The sequence below is a fragment of the Haliotis rubra genome, unplaced genomic scaffold, assembly GCF_003918875.1.
Source record: "Haliotis rubra isolate DU_JTF1 unplaced genomic scaffold, ASM391887v1 Scf36, whole genome shotgun sequence".
Classification (NCBI taxonomy): domain Eukaryota; kingdom Metazoa; phylum Mollusca; class Gastropoda; order Lepetellida; family Haliotidae; genus Haliotis; species Haliotis rubra.
Genome location: NW_025767035.1, coordinates 1974019 through 1999111, shown reverse-complemented (window position 1 = coordinate 1999111; position 25093 = coordinate 1974019). Strand labels below are relative to the sequence as shown.

Here is a 25093-nt window from a genome sequence, read left to right as displayed (position 1 = left end):
ATTTTGTTCATAATAGTTATTTGATATCCCTTCTACACTCTTTGTTTTCTGTAAAACATTGACATTATGCACTCACAAAATCTGTCATTATATTCGATGTTTGGTCTTATTTGGTGACCAAACAGATAACTAGATTGTTCTAGAAGTTTGTCATGTAGTCCTGTTTGGAGCTTTACATACAGAAAATATGTTTGATTGTGGCCCCTGACTTGGGAACTACTTTCTTGATATTATTGAGTGATAGCTGTAAAAGTGCACACACAGGTTTATGTAGCTCATATTAATTCTGAACATTTAAGATCACAATAGAATCATTTTCCTTGCACATTTTTGGTACAAGTTCACAGTCACTGCCAGTGCTGATCACATATATATTCATCTGAATTTGTTTTATTTTTCCAGATCAGTACATTTTGATAGGTGCCAATGAAGGTTTATATACACTTAATCTCAATGAGATTCATGAATCAACACTTGAATTGGTGAGTGTTTATGCAGGAACTTATTCTAACAATTAAATATTAGTCTTTAAACTCATTCTTCTTGTAGACTTAAAGCTAGTATTATTGTTCGATAAAAGTAGTGATTAAATATTTCTATATTAGTATGCAGAATATGATCCAATTACATGATTGAATGAACATGCCACATGTATTAAGAATCCTATTGAAGTGAATCATATTTGGGATCTGTACCTGTTGTCAATACATGAGTCCTTGACACTTTGATTAATTTTACTTTCAGCTACAAGCAAGACGATGTGTATGGCTGTATGTGATAAAAGATGTCCTCATGTCTATATCAGGTTGGTCCCTCTTGTTGGAGCTCTGCTACACAGGACATATACTGAACATCATTGAAAACGCACCACCTGTAAATTTTGAAATATGGTAATAGGATTGTTTTGAGAGTGAAAATGAACGTTGGAAATGTTGTTAATAACACAAAAGACAACAAATAATGCTGTACAGTAAAGAACGGATTGCCCGAACACATCATGGAACACATCACATGACAACAAAATTCATGCACAACACACACGAAAAGCACAAATTGCATGCGTAAAACATGCTGATTAGGGGTATAAATGACCGTTGGCAAAAATCCGTTCTCATTTTAGCTGTACCTACGCAAGTAAAGTTTATTTTGCAATGCCAAGATTGTCAACAGAGGAACAGGAACGGGCGTTGGGCATGTTGCAGGTTGGCACATCAAGCAGGGTTATTGCCAGACGATTTGGTTGCCATCATTCCACTATCATAAGACTTGCCAACAGGTACCAACAAACAGGAACCACCAGGGACCGCCAACGCCCTGGCCAGGCACGTGTTACCACCCTCGCCAAGATCGGTGACATTGTTCGCAATATTCGGATCGTGACGTTGCCGGCTGCCAGAACCGCCAACGCTGTCCAAGGCCGACGTGGTTTGGTCAGTGCTTCCATCGCCTGGCCTTGCCGTCTCCATGTGGCAGGATTACGGTGTCAATACCCTTATGTTTGACCCATCCTGACTGATAGACATCGCGCGAATGCCGAATGATGGGCTGAGCAGCATCGCTTGTGGTTGTTATGACGCTGGCATGGTGTTGTGTTCTCTGACGAAATCACGCTTTCACTTGTGAAATGCTGACGGCGCCTATTGGTATGGCGTCGACGGGGAGAACGTTACCATCAGGACTATGTTGTGCAAACAGATCGGTGGGGTGAAGGCAGCATTATGGTGTGGTGAGGGATCAGTTATCATCACAAAACCGCTCTGGTAGTTTGTCGTGGCAGAGTGAATGCCCTTTACTACCGTGACACCATTCTTCAGGACAACGCCGCTCTTCTTTAACATTCCAGCAGGACAATGCTCGAGCACACACTGCAGCGTTGCAACACAGTTTCTGGCAAACAACAACATTCCTCTACTTCCATGGCCTGCATTGTCACCAGATTTGTCTCCCATTGAACACTTGTGGCATTACATGGCCAACGCTTCTCACGCCGCCCACAGATCAACAACCTTGGGGAACTTGAGAATGCCTTGCAACAAGAGTGGAATGCATTGCCTCAAAACATTATTCAGAGACTTATCAGTTCAATGAGGAGACGTTGCACAGCTTGTGTTGCTGCTAACGGTGGTCATACACGTTACTGACTTTCCAATTTGACTCCATCTTTCTTTCATGGTCAGCTGAATTATAACTTCACTGTTATGCTGGATTGGTTCTTGTTTCTTTTCTTTACCAATCATTGGACTACAAAAGTATGTAAAATTTACACCGATTGCTCATTTATGCTCTTGGAAATCCAAACTAATACAGGTGGTGCGTTTTCAATGATGTTCAGTATATATACTTACATCATATTTAAATACTGATGTTATTTATTATATATATATATGGCAATTTATTAATATATACAGGTATTACTATCTAACAGAGATCAGATCAGAAGCAACTAACATGACTAATGTAAAAATTAATTCCCTGTTGTTGTAACCTGTTTTGTTTGGTCAATAGTCTTAAATATTAAAGGGAGTATGCATCTATTAAGCCTTCAGTTGGTTCACAAGACCAACCAGCCAAAAAACAACCTGAAATAAGAATAAAACAAAAATTGGGCTATGTTGATAATCTTGTATCTGTCCAACCTGTCCCTTTACGCAACACTTTTACAAGCAACAAATATAAAAGATGTACGTCATTGTATAACCACTGTTTATAAAGAATGGCGAAAGAGCGATCTTTCGGTATCTTAACTTGTTTGATTGGCCTTTATCAGTAGCATAGTAATAAGGACATTTGAAAACTATTATGTTTAACATCAAATTTTTAAGACATCCAAAATGTCCAGTGAAAAGTTATTATATTTTGTGTACAACTGCAAAATTATTTTCAAGAGAGACCCCACTAACCGAAATATGAAATGGTGGGTCCCTCCCTTACACAGTGAAGCTGTGCCTGATGAAGCTCATTTTGTACACATGTAGATGATGTTGTCCACATGATCAATAGATGTGCCGGTATTGTAGACTCGCCTTAGTCTTTGCATATTCATCCCGCACCTATTTACACAATCTGCATGTATCATGGGACCCTCTATTATCGCGGTAGTTAATGTTGTTGCCATCGGGATTATGAACGGCTACTGACATTTAGCATTTTATATATATTTTCAGTTGACGGATGTTTAATCTTATTTCTGTCACAAATAATGGGACACATAGTCGCTACTCGTTTAATACCATTGCGGCAATTCCGATTGTCTCGTTTGACCCGGAAATTGAAGCAACTCTCTATTATCGCGGTATTGGTATTTTCTTACTATGGCACGCGGTACAAGCAGATGACACTCTGAAACGTTTACTAAGACAAGTAACGAATCTAAATAGTTTGATCATTAAAAAATATTTAGGAATTTCATTCACATTAGTAATATCATCATGCTTTTAACCCCCAACATCTGAAACTTCTATTGATTTGGATACAAGGTAACAATAACGTTACAAAATATTGTTTTTCCGGCTTAAAACGTACCATACAAGTTGCTGCCGTGTGCAGAGTGAAGTTGCATAATACGTCACTTCCTGTTATATTTTTAGCACGGAAAATATGCAAATGACCTTATAGTTGTCGCAGGATTGCTCTTGATGAAGTAAGTTTTGATTCATGGTAGATGTAATGGCAGTAGGGGTCATACTAGTTTCAAAATGTTCTAGAACTTACTGAAAAGATGAATGCTTTAATATTTCTCCGATTACACATAACATTCCAATGAAATAAATGACTTTTTCAAGAGCGATGAATATATTTTACGTAATTTGCATATGTAAACAGCCGATGCGGGGCGTGGTGTTTCTGCTTTCCCGATGTTTTCGCGTGCCGTGATAATAGAGAGTCCGCGATAATAGAGAGTCCCAGTATACTTATGTCATGGCTTACCCCTATATTCTCCGGAAATAACTTGTAGGAAGATCAAACTTTGCACAGATAAATCATTATTAGCTTCAGTTTCTCCCAATTATTTGTCTGATGTAGAAAATGATGATCAGTAAGGTGCTGCTGGGGTAGTAGACTAGTGCCAATTTCCATCCCTGCAATCCATTCATGCATGAATAACTCTACACTTTAATATGACACCATTGCAGGCTGTGTGTTGTCTGTCTACCATTCCACTACCTGTATATGATGAACTTGTAGATGGTATCTTAGAACCCAAACGGTCAGTCTTGAATGGAGAATACTGATGTCCAAACTCTGTATCTTGCAAATATTTTGTACACCCTGTTCTGAATGAAGGTGGTTTAGAAATGAAGGTGATCCATTTAAGAAATGATTGACTGAGAACCTATGCATCCTTCCGTGGGTTTGGTTGGTAAATGTAAGCTCATGGCTCCCGATGCATGCTCAATCTTCATGCAAACAGGTATCACATCGGAATGAAATATCTGATGTTAATGAGAGTGAAAATGTTAGATATGTGCCATAACTTCAGCATATGCCATACTTACGACAGTGAAAGGGAGACTATGCTGCATAATATAATGCACTTTCTAATCTCAATCTACACATTATACATTGTGTCAGACATAAGTACGACAGTCTTTGTGTTATCTGGTTGTATGTGATAGCATGACATGCTAAAACCTAACATTGCAGATGGATGCAATGGCTTTTGAATGCTTGAATTATGGTTGTTGGTATTTTTCCTCTCTTCATTGTATGTTCTTTTCTGTCTCAGTCTGCTGGTAGTACTCAGATTTAACAACCAAATTCATTGTAGTGGATAAACTACTCTGGTGCACCTATGTATTGTGACACCACAGTGATTATTATCATGATTATTGTGATTTGTTTCCAGGGAGAACGCCCCACCTGTACAGGCATGACTTGATGATGCTCCATAGTAAACAAACAAGTAGATTTTCACTGAATATGACGAAAATTCCAAAAATTCCCAGAAAAGCTTAGTACCTTCCAGGTAAGCTTTAAATCTTTGCATAGTTTTGAAGCATTCCTTTCTTCAACAGATTAATGATTACATTTTTGATGTGATGAACAATTTATTGACTGTATGGTGATGTATTTGTCTTCAAGTAAAGAATAGAGAATACACACTTTGGTGATATATGTATAAGGGCACTTGTGTGTAGTGAGGCAGGGTGTTTGGTGGTGATTGATTGATTGTGTGATGGAGTATTTGATGGTGAAATTGGGTTTTACGTCATGCTTGAGGATATTTTGCTCATATGACGATGTGCATGTGTGTGTATGTGTATGTGCAGCTGCTTGTACTAGCCCAGACTTTTATAGTGCTTGCCCACTGAGATACCATGCTGACTCCGAGTCGACCAGTCCTTGTTGTACCCATTAATGCCGAGCGCCAGGCCAACAAGTACCATATTTTAACGTCTTTTGGTATGACGCGGTCGGGGCTCTCCAGGCGGACGCGCTAACCACTACACCACGGAGGCGGTCGATAGTGAGACAGGGTGATAGGTAGTGTGAGGGAGCCTAGTGAGCCAGGGTGGTAGGTAGTGTGGTGGAGGGATTGGTAGTGAGACAGGGTGGTAGGTAGTGTGAAGGAGCATTCGGTAGTGAGCCAGGTTGTTTGATTGTGTGGTGGAGTATTTGATAGTGAAACAGGCTGGTAGGTAGTGTGAGGGAGCATTTGGTAGTGAGCCAGGTTGTTTGATTGTGTGGTGGAGTATTTGATAGTAAGACAGGCTGGTAGGTAGTGTGAGGGAGCATTTGGTAGTGAGCCAGGTTGTTTGATTGTGTGGTGGAGTATTTGATAGTGAGAGAGGGTGGTAGGTAGCGAGGTGGAGAGTTTGGTAGTGAAGTTGTAAGGAATAATAATCTGATAATTTTGCAGTGATTGGGAAAGACAGTTTGATCAATGTGCCAAAAGTTTTGGTATGGCAAGTTTAGATTGACAGTTCCCAACTGTTTTCATTTGTACAGGAAGTTGCAGCCCACGGTAAAAGTGCCAGACACGAGGGGATGTATGCGATGCTGTGTGGGGCGCAATCCATACAACGGCTACCGCTACCTGTGCGGGGCACTGCCAACAGGGGTGCACCTGATGCAGTGGTATGAGCCTCTCAACAAGTTCATGTTGCTGAAGGTGAGAAGACTGTTTCAAAGAGCTGGTCTATATGATTTACCCTGGTCTGTTTACGTGTGAATCCTGGGGAGTCTGGTCCTTGAGAAGACTGTTTCAAAGAGCTGGTCTATATGATTTACCGTGGCCTGTTTACGTGTGAATCCTGGGGAGTCTGGTCCTTGAGAAGACTGTTTCAAAGAGCTGGTCTATATGATTTACCGTGGCCTGTTTACGTGTGAATCCTGGGTACTCTCAGTCAGTTTTTCAAGGTCCCAGGCATAGCAATAGGGGCCCAGGGTGACCTGTATATAAACAACAAATTAAGATATAAACCATCTGTGAGGTATTATGATACATATGTTTTCTGTTTTGCTTGTTTAAAACAACACTAGTGATTGTATAAAGAAAAGCTTACATGGACTGTAAAGTGTATTTTTACTGTCTAAATAACATCAGTCAAAGGCTATAACGGCAGAAACAATTTGACTGTTCCAGACATTTGACATAGAACAGATGCCTCCACGGTTGGATGTGTTTGAGATGTTCATCAGTCCAGAACTGGAGTACCCCATGGTCTGCTTTGGTGTGAGGAAAGGGTAAGTTGACATCTTGCTGTTGTCTGGAGGGGGAGTCATGCTCTTGATGTCTGTGACAAGTGACAAGACACACTTGTCGTTTTGAGAGTTTTCTCCTTGCTGTGGTCTTCAGAAGGAGTTAATTAGTTTATCTCTTACTGTGATGTTGAGAGGGGAGTATGGTCCTTGCTGTTGACTTCAGGGAGAGTTAAACTCTTACTGTGATGTTGAGAGGGGAGTCTGGTCCTTGCTGTTGACTTCAGAGGGAGTTTAACTCTTACTGTGATGTTGACAGGGGAGTCTGGTCCTTGCTGTTGACTTCAGAGGGAGTTTAACTCTTACTGTGATGTTGACAGGGGAGTGTGGTCCTTGCTGTTGATTTCAGAGGGAGTTAAACTCTTACTGTGATGTTGATAGGGGAGTCTAGTCCTTGCTGTTGACTTCAGGGAGAGTTTAACTCTTACTGTGATGTTGAGAGGGGAGTCTGATCTTTGCTGTTGACTTCAGAGGGAGTTTAACTCTTACTGTGATGTTGACAGGGGAGTCTGGTCCTCGCTGTTGACTTCAGAGAGAGTTTAACTCTTACTGTGATGTTGAGAGGGGAGTCTGATCTTTGCTGTTGACTTCAGAGAGAGTTTAACTCTTACTGTGATGTTGACAGGGGAGTCTGGTCCTCGCTGTTGACTTCAGAGAGAGTTTAACTCTTACTGTGATGTTGAGAGGGGAGTCTGGTCCTTGCTGTAGTCTTCAGGGAGAGTTAAACTCTTACTGTGATGTTGAGAGGGGAGTCTGGTCCTTGCTGTTGGCTTCAGGGAGAGTTTAACTCTTACTGTGATGTTGAGAGGGGAGTCTAGTCCTTGCTGTTGACTTCAGAGAGAGTTTAACTCTTACTGTGATGTTGATAGGGGAGTCTGGTCCTTGCTGTTGACTTCAGAGAGAGTTTAACTCTTACTGTGATGTTGATAGGGGAGTCTGGTCCTTGCTGTTGACTTCAGAGAGAGTTTAACTCTTACTGTGATGTTGATAGGGGAGTCTGGTCCTTGCTGTTGACTTCAGAGAGAGTTAAACTCTTACTGTGATGTTGATAGGGGAGTCTGGTCCTTGCTGTTGACTTCAGAGAGAGTTTAACTCTTACTGTGATGTTGATAGGGGAGTCTGGTCCTTGCTGTTGACTTCAGAGAGAGTTTAACTCTTACTGTGATGTTGTGTTGAGAGGGGAGTCTGGTCCTTGCTGTTGACTTCAGAGGGAGTTAAACCCTTACTGTGATGTTGAGAGCGGAGTGTAGGATGGGGAGTAAGTGCTTTCTGTAGTTCCACATTTCAGCCAAAGTAAAGGATGATGAGGTTGTGTGTTTGGTGTGAGAAGAAGAAAATGATAATTTACAAATAAAAATGATTGAAAAATATTTGTTTTATTTTCCAGAACTGACAGGAATCATGTGAAATTTGATGTGATAAATCTCAACTCTGCATCCAGCTGGTTCACTGATCTGGACTTTACAGGTACAGTCATTTATCCTTTACACAGTCCATGTGACTACGAAACAGTATTTTGTTGTAGGATTCAGACAGCAAAAAGTTAGGCCTCTGAAACTGTTTAAGACAAAATATTATGGATGTCAACTTCTTCTTTATTGTATACACAACATTTCTGGGCTTTTCCTTGCCCCTTCATCTGAAAATCGTATATTTGACTCCCTGTTCCTTCTGTGTGCACTCACACACACACATATGGACAAAATGGAATATTTCAGTGCACCTTGTCCTTGATGTGAATGGTGATACAAAATTCAAATTTTGCCACATCAGCAGAATTGAATTTGCCAGCAATTGTAGTAGTCTCATAGATTGTATCACAAGCTACTTATATACTCCCCTGATGTAAGTGATTATACAGAATTCGAATTTTGCTGCATCAGCAGAATTTTGAGCAGTTTTCATAGTAGTCCTGTTGAGTGTATCAGAAGCTACATAAAATATACATGATGAACCTTATTATATGAACTTCCCATGTGAATTACACAAGCTATTAATATAATCACACGTCAGTCTTTCTGTATTTGTCCCATTAGGGGGATAATAACATTAAGTAACTACAGGTGCAAGCAGTCCCTGCCTTGCATGTAATCCGCTGAAGCTTACGAAACCATGATCACGGTCGTAAATGTAAGACTGTAGGTAGTTGTATGAATTATTGATGATCTTTGTTGTGGCGAGTTATAAGGTATTCATGAAGTAGAGTGCAGCTGATTGTTTAAGACAGCTGGGAATCAATACAAGCTGGGACTGTAATTTCCTGAGCGTAACAAAACCTGCTGGGGTTATTAAATTAGTGGAGGATGGTAGTTGTATTTTCACTCAACCCAGGAGTGAAACAGAGTTTGTAGTAAAAAACATATAGCACTTGACGCTAACCAGATATTTAGGAATTATGTTTTGAGTTTATGATATATCCTAATTGCCTCTCTGTATTTGAGAAGGTGTTTGCACATTGTTGGTTGACAATGTGTTCCAAATTAAGCATAATGACAAGAAGTCCCTGTTTCTTACACCTTATGTTCATAGTTTAAGACTTAAGGAGTCCATGAATTTATTTGCTGTAGATGAAAACCTAAAGGGCCCAAAGTCTCTTTTTAAAATTACAGTTATGGACCAACCTGCACCAAATATTTTAGACATTGAAAATACGAAATATATAACGAATATCCACATTATGAGCTTTGAAATCCTCCATTGTTCCTGTAAACTAGTGTGTTGGGGTCGTGGTTCAAGTGTTTACTTGGTTCCATGCCCCAGGTTGGTTCGCTACATGTGTGAAGTATATTCTGGTTGTCCTTGATGTATTTAAAACATACATGATGTTAACACCGGCATAAAGTCTCAGTCCCGTCCGTGGCTAGTACATTTGTCATCATTCTTTTATGAAAGCTCTGCAATCCGGCAGCTGTCAATTATGGATCTCTGCATGAAATGAGCTAACCGAATAGGTGTTTATACTGTAATCAGCGCTGTCTAATCCGGCACATAGCAAGGAGTCAACCGGATGTGTATTCTCATCAATTAATCCTGCGTTGATTACATGGTTGCCGATAAAGACAATTTAATATTAGTTCACCATGGGTATAGTTGTACATGTAACTAGTGAGTTGACATGTTTTATTGTGATACAGCATTGTATATGAGAGTGACAAAACTGGTCCACTTCTAGTCGGAGATAACCGTGTCAGCTCTACAATCCGGCCCGCTGTCTAAACCGGATTGTTTCTTCAGTCCCGACAAGTGCCGGTTTAGACAGCTTCCACTGGATGTTATATTTTGGATTACGCTTGATTACACCTTACGCCTGACTCTGAGGGTATGGGTTCGAATCCCAGATGGGACTCAACCCAACAAAAGTACTAGAAACTGTACTTTACTAAGAAAGTGTAATCCCAAGTATAACATATATGTTACCTTTGACTACTTTCTAAATGGCACTGTGTAATTTCTGCAGTATTGCCACCTTTCAGCATGCAACCCACCTTTCTCAATTACTCTACTTCAATAGTTTTTCAAATTCCTCAAAACCTAAGGAGCATTGAAGTTAAAAATGTCCTACTTATTTCATGATATATGTTTTGCCAAAGCAACTGCCTCCTGTTTTCATGTGTGTACATGTTTTGTGATCCTTTTGTGAAGTACTTGTGAAATTGTGTTATAAATGTGGATTTGTTAAATGTTATCTGGATGTACTTTGTCTTCGTTTCAGGAGAGTTGTTACCAGTGGTTAATGTGACACAAATGGAGAAAGACACAGTGTTGGTATGTTATGACAGTAAGTACGATTTTCGATGGTTCTTATGTAAGCTGCTCAAAGTCTCTCAGGCTTGGCAAGGCTATTTTTTTAGGGAAGTTAAGTTTCTTGGGAAAACTTGCTGAGATCAGAAGAAAGTGGTAGTCACATTATTTTGTCCTCATCTTTTTTTCAAGAATTCAATGTCAGATCAGAAACTTTAAATTTTATTGCTGAAACCCCATTACAAATAATGAACCCTCACCCAGGGAAGTGGCGGGACTGATATCACTTATATTTAATAAGAGCAGAAAGGTATCACATTTATTTATATAACTAAACACAAACACACCCTCATTTGCACAAAGTCATACAACTGCACACGTGAAAACAAAGTCAAGTAATTACTCTCTCTCTCTCATTCTCTCTCTCTCTCACACACACACACACACACACACACACTGAACAATTTATGCTCTACACATATGTGTTAGTGATGCATATATTTTAGTGATGCTTGCTCTTTTGAGAGCGAAAATATGAAGATAGAGTTATCAGTTGGCTTGAACTGTAAAAATGTTTAGATCCTTTTGTTGAATAGAGCCCACTGACGCTTATACCTATCTTCTGAATTCAGATAATAATCCGCCATCAGACTTTTGAACTGTCACCTAAACAGTTCATATCATGAAAGTATCTGATGAACTCAGTAAAAGATAAGCAGAGGAACACAAATCTAAGTTTTACTTATCATTTCATAAGAAAAGAAATTCACATTGAGGAGTAGATGTTAGCTGGAATGATGTAGCCCTCTTCAGTTTCTACTGGCTACTGTCCATGGGACCAGCAGTTAATGTCCACCCTGTTAACACTCTGGTTTGCTTTTGACAGAGTATGTGAGAGCTGTGAACATGACTGGGAAGCTGAGGTCCAGTAAACGTCAGCAGTCAGAGCTCCACTTCGACTTCCCAGTAGAGTCTGTCGGTGAGTATGCGTCATTTGACTCATTCAGTATGCTTTGTCAGACACAAGCAACAAGTTGTGACAACGAGTGCACATGTAATTCTACCACAAGTAAGGAAGACAATTAAGTTTCAAATCAGCTGCAGTTTCACATTTGAGTATATGATCAATTCACAAGAAGAAGAGTACTTAACAGGATCCCAGGATCATTAAGGAGTGTAAGAAAAGATAATTCAAATGCAAGATGTTCCGATGTTAATCTAGACCAGGGCATTGGTGAATTCAATTTACTGTAGGAGCAATGATTATGCACAGGGTAATGCTCATGAAATATTGTCAGGTGCTAACTCTTAAATATTTTATATCTAGCATAATGATTGGTCAATTTCACAAGCAGGATCCGTATATTTCAAGATGTATGTTTCCATGACATTAGCAAAACATGCTTGGATGGCCATGATGGTCAACCAGTCATTGGTCAAATGACAGGTTGAAGTATTTTCATTCTGGTCAAAGAAATGAAAGGCAAATAATGATCAAGATTATTATTCTAATTCCCTGTTTGAAAGCTGGCCTTTGAAATGACTATTAAAAGCTAAGTATGCACCTTGTGTGGTTTGAATTTGTTGGCTTGAACTTTATCCATGGATTACACTGTCATATAAAACGTTTATGTCTCATATCATGTATGTTATCAGTAATAGCCCATATGATTTTCTGAATTGCCCACATTATCCGGGTAAGGTGGCACTATGACTGACCTTGTTTCAAGTCCATATGATCTTAGCAGGGTACTGTATATGTTTGGACCAGTTATTTTAGGTCAGTATATGAATGGTTGTCCTCCAACACAAAGCAGTCGATCATGTCACATGAGTTTTCTACCACCACCTCCATGCAGGTGCCCCCATGTGGGTAGTGGATGTATATTTGTGGTGTAGCAATAAAGTGTTGAACCTGAGTAGAGATGCATCTATTTGCTGGAAACAAAACATAGATGGCTCAATAAATAACTGGATGCAGTAGAAGAACTGAGACATAATGACCTGTAGGCCGTAGAAGTACTGAGACATAATGACCTGTAGAAGTGAGACAAGATGACCTGTAGGCTATAGAAGTACTGAAAACATGATGACCTGTAGGCTATAGAAGTACTGAAAACATGATGACCTGTAGGCTATAGAAGTACTGAAAACATGATGACCTGTAGGCTATAGAAGTACTGAAAACATGATGACCTGTAGGCTATAGAAGTACTGAAAACAGACATGACCTGTAGGCTGTAGAAGTAATGGAAAAAAGATGACCTGTAGGCTGTAGAAGTACTGAAAACATGATGACCTGTAGGCTGTAGAAGTACTGAAAACATGATGACCTGTAGGCTGTAGAAGTACTGAAAACATGATGACCTGTAGGCTATAGAAGTACTGAAAACATGATGACCTGTAGGCTATAGAAGTACTGAAAACATGATGACCTGTAGGCTATAGAAGTACTGAAAACATGATGACCTGTAGGCTATAGAAGTACTGAAAACATGATGACCTGTAGGCTATAGAAAGTACTGGCTGTTGATGAATGGAAAACATGATGACCTGTAGGCTATAGAAGTACTGAAAACATGATGACCTGTAGGCTGTAGAAGTACTGAAAACATGATGACCTGTAGGCTGTAGAAGTACTGAAAACATGATGACCTGTAGGCTGTAGAAGTACTGAAAACATGATGACCTGTAGGCTATAGAAGTACTGAAACATGATGACCTGTAGGCTATAGAAGTACTGAAACATGATGACCTGTAGGCTGTAGAAAGTACTGAAAACATGATGACCTGTAGGCTGTAGAAGTACTGAAAACATGATGACCTGTAGGCTGTAGAAGTACTGAAAACATGATGACCTGTAGGCTGTAGAAGTACTGAAAACATGATGACCTGTAGGCTATAGAAGTACTGAAAACATGATGACCTGTAGGCTGTAGAAGTACTGAAAACATGATGACCTGTAGGCTATAGAAGTACTGAAAACATGATGACCTGTAGGCTATAGAAGTACTGAAAACATGATGACCTGTAGGCTGTAGAAGTACTGAGAACATGATGACCTGTAGGCTATAGAAGTACTGAGACAAGATGACCTGTAGGCTATAGAAGTACTGAAAACATGATGACCTGTAGGCTATAGAAGTACTGAGACAAGATGACCTGTGTAGGCTATAGAAGTACTGAGACATGATGACCTGTAGGCTATAGAAGTACTGAGAAACATGATGACCTGTAGGCTGTAGAAGTACTGAAAAGAAGTACTGAAAACATGATGACCTGTAGGCTATAGAAGTACTGAGACAAGATGACCTGTAGGCTATAGAAGTACTGAAAACATGATGACCTGTAGGCTATAGAAGTACTGAAAACATGATGACCTGTAGGCTATAGAAGTACTGAAAACATGATGACCTGTAGGCTGTAGAAGTACTGAAAACATGATGACCTGTAGGCTATAGAAGTACTGAGAAAACATGATGACCTGTAGGCTGTAGAAGTACTGAGAACATGATGACCTGTAGGCTGTAGAAGTACTGAGAACATGATGACCTGTAGGCTGTAGAAGTACTGAAAACATGATGACCTGTAGGCTATAGAAGTACTGAAAACATGATGACCTGTAGGCTATAGAAGTACTGAAAACATGATGACCTGTAGGCTGTAGAAGTACTGAAAACATGATGACCTGTAGGCTGTAGAAGTACTGAAAACATGATGACCTGTAGGCTGTAGAAGTACTGAAAACATGATGACCTGTAGGCTGTAGAAGTACTGAAAACATGATGACCTGTAGGCTGTAGAAGAACTGAAAACATGATGACCTGTAGGCTATAGAAGTACTGAAAACATGATGACCTGTAGGCTGTAGAAGTACTGAAAACATAATGACCTGTAGGCTATAGAAGTACTGAGACATGATGACCTGTAGGCTGTAGAAGTACTGAAACATGATGACCTGTAGGCTATAGAAGTACTGAAAACATGATGACCTGTAGGCTATAGAAGTACTGAGAACATGATGACCTGTAGGCTGTAGAAGTACTGAAAACATGATGACCTGTAGGCTATAGAAGTACTGAGAAACATGATGACCTGTAGGCTGTAGAAGTACTGAAAACATGATGACCTGTAGGCTATAGAAGTACTGAGAAAACATGATGACCTGTAGGCTGTAGAAGTACTGAAAACATGATGACCTGTAGGCTATAGAAGTACTGAAAACATGATGACCTGTAGGCTATAGAAGTACTGAAAACATGATGACCTGTAGGCTGTAGAAGTACTGAAAACATGATGACCTGTAGGCTGTAGAAGTACTGAAAACAAGATGATGACCTGTAGGCTATAGAAGTACTGAAAACATGATGACCTGTAGGCTATAGAAGTACTGAGACAACATGATGACCTGTAGGCTATAGAAGTACTGAAAACATGATGACCTGTAGGCTATAGAAGTACTGAGAAACATGATGACCTGTAGGCTATAGAAGTACTGACTGGATGACATGATGACCTGTAGGCTGATTAGAAAGTACTGAGACATGATGACCTGTAGGCTATAGAAGTACTGAGAACATGATGACCTGTAGGCTATAGAAGTACTGAAAACATGATGACCTGTAGGCTGTAGAAGTACTGAAAACATGATGACCTGTAGGCTGTAGAAGTACTGAGACAAGATGATCTGTAGGCTTTAGAAGTACTGAAAACATGATGACCTGTAGGCTATAGAAGTACTGAAAACATGTTGACCTGTAGGCTGTAGAAGTACTGAAAACATGATGACCTGTAGGCTGTAGAAGCACTGAAAACATGATGACCTGTAGGCTATAGAAGTACTGAAAACATGATGACCTGTAGGCTGTAGAAGTACTGAAAACATGATGACCTGTAGGCTATAGAAGTACTGAAAACATGATGACCTGTAGGCTATAGAAGTACTGAAAACATGATGACCTGTAGGCTGTAGAAGTACTGAGACAAGATGATCTGTAGGCTATAGAAGTACTGAGACAAGATGATCTGTAGGCTATAGAAGTACTGAAAACATGATGACCTGTAGGCTGTAGAAGTACTGAGACAAGATGATCTGTAGGCTATAGAAGTACTGAAAACATGATGACCTGTAGGCTGTAGAAGTACTGAGACAAGATGATCTGTAGGCTATAGAAGTACTGAAAACATGATGACCTGTAGGCTGTAGAAGTACTGAGACAAGATGATCTGTAGGCTATAGAAGTACTGAAAACATGATGACCTGTAGGCTGTAGAAGTACTGAGGCAAGATGATCTGTAGGCTATAGAAGTACTGAAAACATGATGACCTGTAGGCTGTAGAAGTACTGAGACAAGATGATCTGTAGGCTATAGAAGTACTTTTAAAATGGCGACTTTAATAAAGTAGATGTATTGAGACATGATGACCTGTGGGCTGCAGAACTTCTGGGACACAATGACCTGTATTTGGTAGATATTTGGAAGTATTAGCAGAGGTACAGATAAGCTGCGTATCTGCGTAAATTACGCAAATATTTATGTGAAAACTCCTATTAAGTCTATTGCGTACAAGTATGCTTTAATTTTTGTAAATACTCAATAAATGTGATCTAACATACAGACACACAAAAATGTCAAATCTTAGCTTGCGTACCGGTGGATAGATAAAATAACTGAGATATATTGAGAGGCTATATTTCAGGACATGAACTTAACGACGTGCAGTCTTTCTTATCGTTTCTCATATTACAGATCAAATATAAATAACAAACACTAACATTTAAACTTTATTGTATTTTTAAAATTAATGGAAAATGGCAAAATACCCAATTGACTTTGAGTGAGGTGAGTACAATTTATTTCGTTACTCAAGGAAAATTAGGATACCCAATTGAGATGAACACAAGCGAGTACATAACTCAATGACCCAAAAAGTTATCTGTAGCTCTGTATTAGACACGTTTCTATAGATGTACACAGCTCAAACTCTATCCTGTATGTCTAATGAAAACAGATGTCTTTAACAGATGTACAACCACTATTAATGTTCTGATAAATGTTTTGACTTGATGTAAGACTATTCCCTGATTTATAGCAAGAGTGTGTACTGTAAATTTAAGTATAATGGTACCTTGTTTGTACAAGTCCCAAGGGAGTAAGATGTTTCCCTTACCTTGCTTGTCAGTGAATGATTTACATGTACTGATTACAATTCAAATGGAAGGGTAAAATGCTTTCAGCTTTACTGCCAGTGACATGATCAAATATGACAAAATCAAATTAAGTGGCTAATATCAATAGCCCTCTTCTCGTGAGCAAACAAACTGCTTAAGGATTAATTTTTTTGATACTGTAATCTGTCTGATTCCTGTATTGTGTTTGTCGTGTGTTGCTGGGCATACACGACACTTCAAAACGAAAAGGTCTTGAAGTATTCAATACACCCATACTTGTATCAAACCTTAATTTGCATACCATAAAACATTACCTTTCACTGTGAAATTTGATCATAGTTTTTCTTAAACTGTGTTTGAGTTGAGCTGTTTCTGGTGTGCCTACTGTCTAATGGCAGAGGTGCAGCGGGGTAGCCAAGTTGTTAATGCATGAGCTCATCATGTACGAGACAGGATTCAATTTTCCACATGGGTACAATGTGTGAAGCCCATTTCTAGTGTCCGTGGTATTGCTGGAATATTGCAAAAAGCGGCCTATATCCATCAGTCACAGACAAATTATCCTAAATTTGGATTTGGAACAAATGTTCTCACTCACTAATAATTAAGAAATAAGGTATCACACTGAACCAATAATCTGTATCAGAATCTGTCCATGTCTGTAGTCACAGCTGGTAAATGTCAAGTTTGATGGCCAGTTTATCAGTTGAGAAGGACCATCTTTACACACTAAAATACACCTCAGTATTGTTGAAGGACAAACGCTAGTTTGTTAATGTAAAGGAAACAAGCCATCAAAAATCTGAATTTTTATATCTGCTAATAATATTAATGTTACAAGATTTTTAAAAATGTGTTCATAATGGACCTTATTTGGCACTGTAAACTTGATTAAGGATTGAACTTGATGTGACTAAGAATTGACTGTAATATTGCAAACAGGACTTGACCATTGCAATGGTTTAACACTGATATCATTTACAAGAATTGTGAGAGGTTGGTGTAGATTGGTAAGCAACCTGAACTACCATATCAAGTATGTACAAGTATTCCTAGCTGAAAGCTAATTGGAACATTTGCAGTCAGACTTTGTGTTCAGTTTACTCCAACTGATCTGACGTCCATGGCTGACTTACTTGGAAATTGTATGCAATCTGCTGATGTCATTGGGTAGTTTGTGTTTGTTATGGGGAAAAACATGTAGTATTCCCAATGAGATAAGAAAATAATGGATGAAAAGATCCATTTGACCCCAGGGGAATATGATTACATGTTTCTCTGACAATGAACTTTAAGTCTCTGCCAGTATGAACCTGCTACTTCCTGGTTCAAGAGCTGCTGTTTTACTCCTACTGTTGACATTATGCTGCACACAGCACACAACTCAAACGATTGCCATTGTGTTGGGGTATATTGCCTGTTGACATTGAACTTAGATACGTAAGCTGTGTTGCTTCTCCAGAACTAAGATATGTTGACTGTGTTGCTTGCACAGAACTAAGATATGTTGATGGTGTAGCTTGCACAGAACTAAGATATGTTGGCTGTGTTGCTTGCACAGTACTAAGATATGTTGACTGTGTTGCTTGCACAGAACTAAGATATGTTGGTGGTGTAGCTTGTCCAGAACTAAGATATGTTGACTGTGTTGCTTGCACAAAACTAAGATATGTTGGCTGTGTTGCTTGCACAGAACTAAGATATGTTGACTGTGTTGCTTGCACAGAACTAAGATATGTTGGTGGTGTAGCTTGTCCAGAACTAAGATATGTTGGCTGTGTTGCTTGCACAGAACTAAGATATGTTGGTGGTGTAGCTTGTCCAGAACTAAGATATGTTGGCTGTGTTGCTTGCACAGAACTAAGATATGTTGGCTGTGTTGCTTGCACAGAACTAAGATATGTTGACTGTGTTGCTTGCACAGAACTAAGATATGTTGGCTGTGTAGCTTGCACAGAACTAAGATATGTTAGCTGTGTAGCTTGCACAGAACTAAGATATGTTGGTGGTGTAGCTTGCACAGAACTAAGAAGATATATTGACTGTGTTGTTTGCACAGAACTAAGATATGTTGACTGTGTAGCTTGTCCAGAACTAAGATATGTTGGCTGTGTAGCTTGCACAGAACTAAGATATGTTGGCTGTGTTGCTTGTCCAGAACTAAGATATGTTGGCTGTGTAGCTTGCACAGCACAAAAATATGTTGATGGTGTAGCTTGCACAGAACTGAGATATGTTGATGGTGTAGCTTGCACAGAACTAAGATATGTTGGTCTGTGTTGCTTGTCCAGAACTAAGATATGTTGGCTGTGTTGCTTGTCCAGAACTAAGATATGTTGACTGTGTAGCTTGCACAGAACTAAGATATGTTGGCTGTGTTGCTTGCACAGAACTAAGATATGTTGACTGTGTTGCTTGCACAGAACTAAGATATGTTGGCTGTGTTGCTTGTCCAGAACTAAGATTTATTGACTGTGTTGCTTGCACAGAACTAAGATGTATTGACTGTGTTGCTTGTCCAGAACTAAGATATGTTGACTGTGTAGCTTGCACAGAACTAAGATATGTTGGCGGTGTTGCTTGTCCAGAACTAAGATATGTTAGCTGTGTAGCTTGCACAGAACTATGATATGTTGGCTGTGTTGCTTGCACAGAACTATGATATGTTGATGGTGTAGCTTGCACAGAACTAAGATATGTTGGCTGTGTAGCTTGTCCAGAACTAAGATATGTTGGCTGTGTTGCTTGCACAGAACTAAGATATGTTGGCTGTGTTGCTTGTCCAGAACTAAGATATGTTGGCTGTGTTGCTTGCACAGAACTATGATATGTTGATGGTGTAGCTTGCACAGAACTAAGATATGTTGGCTGTGTAGCTTGCACAGAATTAAGATATGTTGGCTGTGTAGCTTGCACAGAACTAAGATATGTTGGCTGTGTTGCTTGCACAGAACTATGATATGTTGGCTGTGTTGCTTGCACAGAACTATGATATGTTGATGGTGTAGCTTGCACAGAACTAAGATATGTTGGCTGTGTAGCTTGCACAGAATTAAGATATGTTGGCTGTGTAGCTTGCACAGAACTAAGATATGTTGACTGTGTTGCTTGCACAGAACTAAGATATGTTGACTGTGTAGCTTGTCCAGAACTATGATATGTTAGCTGTGTAGCTTGTCCAGAACTAAGATATGTTGGCTGTGTTGCTTGTCCAGAACTAAGATATGTTGGCTGTGTAGCTTGCACAGCACAAAAATATGTTGATGGTGTAGCTTGCACAGAATTACGATATGTTGATGGTGTAGCTTGCACAGAACTAAGATATTTGATCTGTGTTGCTTGTCCAGAACTAAGATATGTTGGCTGTGTTGCTTGTCCAGAACTAAGATATGTTGACTGTGTAGCTTGCACAGAACTAAGATATGTTGGCTGTGTTGCTTGCACAGAACTAAGATATGTTGACTGTGTTGCTTGCACAGAACTAAGATATGTTGGCGGTGTTGCTTGTCCAGAACTAAGATATGTTGGCTGTGTAGCTTGCACAGAACTAAGATATGTTGACTGTGTAGCTTGCACAGAACTAAGATATGTTGGCTGTGTTGCTTGCACAGAACTAAGATATGTTGGCTGTGTTGCTTGCACAGAACTAAGATATGTTAGCTGTGTAGCTTGCACAGAACTAAGATATGTTGACTGTGTTGCTTGCACAGAACTATGATATGTTGACTGTGTTGCTTGCACAGAACTAAGATGTGTTAGCTGTGTAGCTTGCACAGAACTAAGATATGTTGGCTGTGTTGCTTGCACAGAACTAAGATATGTTGGCTGTGTTGCTTGTCCAGAACTAAGATATGTTGGCTGTGTAGCTTGCACTGAACTATGATATGTTGGCTGTGTAGCTTGCACAGAACTAAGATATGTTGGCTGTGTTGCTTGTCCAGAACTAAGATATGTTGGCTGTGTAGCTTGCACAGCACAAAAATATGTTGATGGTGTAGCTTGCACAGAACTGAGATATGTTGATGGTGTAGCTTGCACAGAACTAAGATATGTTGGTCTGTGTTGCTTGTCCAGAACTAAGATATGTTGGCTGTGTTGCTTGTCCAGAACTAAGATATGTTGACTGTGTAGCTTGCACAGAACTAAGATATGTTGGCTGTGTTGCTTGCACAGAACTAAGATATGTTGACTGTGTTGCTTGCACAGAACTAAGATATGTTGGCTGTGTTGCTTGTCCAGAACTAAGATTTATTGACTGTGTTGCTTGCACAGAACTAAGATGTATTGACTGTGTTGCTTGTCCAGAACTAAGATATGTTAGCTGTGTAGCTTGCACAGAACTATGATATGTTGGCTGTGTTGCTTGCACAGAACTATGATATGTTGATGGTGTAGCTTGCACAGAACTAAGATATGTTGGCTGTGTAGCTTGTCCAGAACTAAGATATGTTAGCTGTGTAGCTTGCACAGAACTAAGATATGTTGGCTGTGTTGCTTGCACAGAACTAAGATATGTTGGCTGTGTTGCTTGTCCAGAACTAAGATATGTTGGCTGTGTTGCTTGCACAGAACTATGATATGTTGATGGTGTAGCTTGCACAGAACTAAGATATGTTGGCTGTGTAGCTTGCACAGAATTAAGATATGTTGGCTGTGTAGCTTGCACAGAACTAAGATATGTTGGCTGTGTTGCTTGCACAGAACTATGATATGTTGATGGTGTAGCTTGCACAGAACTGAGATATGTTGGCTGTGTAGCTTGCACAGAATTAAGATATGTTGGCTGTGTAGCTTGCACAGAACTAAGATATGTTGACTGTGTTGCTTGTACAGAACTAAGATATGTTGACTGTGTAGCTTGTCCAGAACTAAGATATGTTAGCTGTGTAGCTTGTCCAGAACTAAGATATGTTGGCTGTGTTGCTTGTCCAGAACTAAGATATGTTGGCTGTGTAGCTTGCACAGCACAAAAATATGTTGATGGTGTAGCTTGCACAGAATTACGATATGTTGATGGTGTAGCTTGCACAGAACTAAGATATTTGATCTGTGTTGCTTGTCCAGAACTAAGATATGTTGGCTGTGTTGCTTGTCCAGAACTAAGATATGTTGACTGTGTAGCTTGCACAGAACTAAGATATGTTGGCTGTGTTGCTTGCACAGAACTAAGATATGTTGGCTGTGTTGCTTGCACAGAACTAAGATATGTTGGCGGTGTTGCTTGTCCAGAACTAAGATATGTTGGCTGTGTAGCTTGCACAGAACTAAGATATGTTGACTGTGTAGCTTGCACAGAACTAAGATATGTTGGCTGTGTTGCTTGCACAGAACTAAGATATGTTGGCTGTGTTGCTTGCACAGAACTAAGATATGTTAGCTGTGTAGCTTGCACAGAACTAAGATATGTTGACTGTGTTGCTTGCACAGAACTAAGATATGTTGACTGTGTTGCTTGCACAGAACTAAGATGTGTTAGCTGTGTAGCTTGCACAGAACTAAGATATGTTGGCTGTGTTGCTTGCACAGAACTAAGATATGTTGGCTGTGTTGCTTGTCCAGAACTAAGATATGTTGGCTGTGTAGCTTGCACAGAACTATGATATGTTGGCTGTGTAGCTTGCACAGAACTAAGATACTTGGTCTGTGTAGCTTGCACAGAACTAAGATTGTGATGATTAAACAAATTTGGAATTTAATGCTTATGTACTTTACACAAAGCAAGGATATACTGGTTATGTTGCTTACACAGAATTAGGAAATATTGGTAATGTTGCTCTTACAAAACTAACTATAGGTGTGTTAAACTTGTCCAATAACCCTTGTCCTCTCCCTAATATGAAAACTCATAGATTTGAAAGGGTCAGTGGGGTAGCCTAGGGGTTAAAGTGTTCACTCATCACTCCGAAGATCAGGGTTTGATTCCCCACGTGGGTACAATGTGTGAAGCCCATTTCTGGTGTCCCCCTGCTGTGATATTGCTGCGAAAAACTCCAGATTTCAAGGGTCCCTGGAATACTACAAAAGTAAATGATAGGGTACAATAAGTTAGAATTATTTCTCTTACGATATATTTTCTTTAAAGTTTCTTTTCTGCATTGAACATCAATTCATCTCTTGATATAGTATGACCAGAAATTATTGAGAATTTTAGGAATATGTTTAATTGGATTCCTAGTATAAACAACCTTGACCAGCTATCAAGTGCTTGGTTTCATTCAAGAGAGACAACTCTGTTAACCCTTTTTCATTAGTTTGTAAAGAATTATCCCCCTTTGTTTACCTGCTAGCAGACGACATTTTCAGTGATCCTCTGTATGGATGATTTCGAGAAGAGGAAGCTGATTTTAGAGTAATATAACAAAGACATCAGATCAGCTAAAGTGATTACAAGTAGAACAGGCATCTCTTTGTCCACTGTTTATATCGTGTTTTGAAAAATATTGCAAATGGATATGGCATTGAGCACCAGGGAGGCGCAGGTAGGCCCAGAAAATTGACTGTCGGTGGTATTCTTGTTTCTAAAAACAAACGAAGGAGTTTAGAAAACTTAAGGCTGGATATGATTGATTCAGAGGAACTGTGGCTGTCTGTAAGGAGACAATTAGAACTGAGCTGCATGCAATGGGTTGGCAGAAAAGTCGAGGAATTCCATCACCGATCATGAAACCTGAACAAAAGGAGCGAAGGTTGAACTGGTGCTTACAGCATAGAAATTTTAACTGGGACAATGTGATTTTCTGTGTGGCTGTTTCCTAATACACTGAAATTCTGGACCAAACAAACTGAAAAACCTTTGTATCAGCACCCAAAGTACAGTCCGAAATTTAACGTGTGGGGTGGCATATCTGTGATAGGGGCAACGCCCCTCTGTGTATTTGAAGGGAATATGAACAGTGAGCGGTACACAGATATTCTCGAGAGACATTTACTTCCATCTGCTCACGTGTTCTATGGAAATTTTTTGATTTTCCAGCAAGACAACGACCCAAAACATCGTTCAAAGCATTCACAGGCCTGGTTTCAGACCCAAAATATGACATTATTAGATTGGCCAAGCTAAAGCCCTGACCTAAATCCAATAGAAAATGTTTGGGGACTTATGAAGAAAAGTGTCCATAAGAAAAATCTGACAAATATTGCTGAAATGAAAGAAGAGGTGGTCCGATATTGGGACAGCATGGACCACGACTTTCTGACTTCTTTGATCAGTAGTATGCCCCGCCGAATTGAAGCCTGCATTGCTGCCCATGGTGACTTGACAAAATACTAACTGTTCACCTGTCTTTGAATCTGGAGTTATGTTCTGCTAATATTGACATTTAATACGTGAGTAATGAGTGACAAAAAAAATAAAAAATTACAATCTTAAATTCTCAATAATTTCTGGTTGTACTGTATTATGTGATAAATGTTGCCAGACTTTTAACTATAGATACAAAATGACTAATTTCACTGAGAAATTATCATTTATATTTGACGAATCAAAAAGAAATACCATGAAAGTACTTGCAAGGATCTTTGAGATTATCAGCACCAATAAAAAAATAAAAAAAACATTTTAAGAATATCAAGTGATGGACAAATACTGCTGTCGTGACTGAATGTATCCTCATGTTCTCATTGACTAAATGGTCCGTCCAGAGTTGCCAAACCTCACAGATCATGGTGATAATTGGCCATCCCTTTCTATTGTGAGTATCATGTCCGCCCAGGTTACCTTTGTTGCCATCGATCAATGTTTCCATATTTAGCCCGGGACTCGTGTTATTGCTATGTACAGTAGTAACACTTCACTCCAGTATTTCCCTTGTTGCTACCAACACTTGATTGGCTGGCTAAACATGGAGCGGTGTAATTTGTCACTTACTGCTGGAGTGATGTGTATACTGTGTAGTATAGAGTTTAGGCAGATGTTTGCAGTTGGACCAGGGACTGTGAATAAGTCGTGGGTTGGTTTATTTTAACACTAATGTCAATAAGGTTTGGGATTATCATCAGAATCTGTTCAGTCAACCTGTGGGAGATGAATTTTACATACGCTATTTGTAACAGAGTGGTGAAAATGTTATTTGGAAATTGAGTTTTATAAGAATGAAAACAAAATTGAGTCTAATGATATTGTTGTTAAGTGATATGAATATTTTGGGGGTTTTTGGAAATAATTTATCAGTGGGGGAACTGTGGTTAAAGATGTCTAAAGCAACCCCCAGGCCACCGATTACAACATCTTGACCCATGTGGACCCTGTTCCTTAATGCAATCTTTGTGATAAGATGATTTCATACATTTTTCTTTGTGGTTTTGTGAGGCAACTACTGTTTTATTGTAAGATTTGCAGTACAGGCCTGTCTGTCTCCTCTTGGCTGGTTGTGGTCTCTGATGGTTGCGTCACTGCTGAACAAAGCTTCCCTAGCCATTAATTGTCTATAACATTGTTTAAGACTCCCTTTAACAGTGTCACAACTTATATTACAAGA

The 25093-nt window shown here is 39.4% G+C and overlaps 1 protein-coding gene across 1 annotated transcript in view; it reads left to right on the top strand.

The window, feature by feature from the left end:
* Positions 1-25093, top strand: part of LOC124285372 (mitogen-activated protein kinase kinase kinase kinase 5-like) — a 92654-nt gene that overhangs the window by 41276 nt on the left and 26285 nt on the right. Inside the window, 8 exon segments of the mRNA XM_046721593.1 lie at positions 403-482; positions 745-805; positions 4847-4950; positions 5954-6112; positions 6587-6687; positions 8090-8169; positions 10415-10480; positions 11330-11422. Of these exon segments, the coding sequence (XP_046577549.1) occupies positions 403-482; positions 745-805; positions 4847-4950; positions 5954-6112; positions 6587-6687; positions 8090-8169; positions 10415-10480; positions 11330-11422 (744 nt within the window).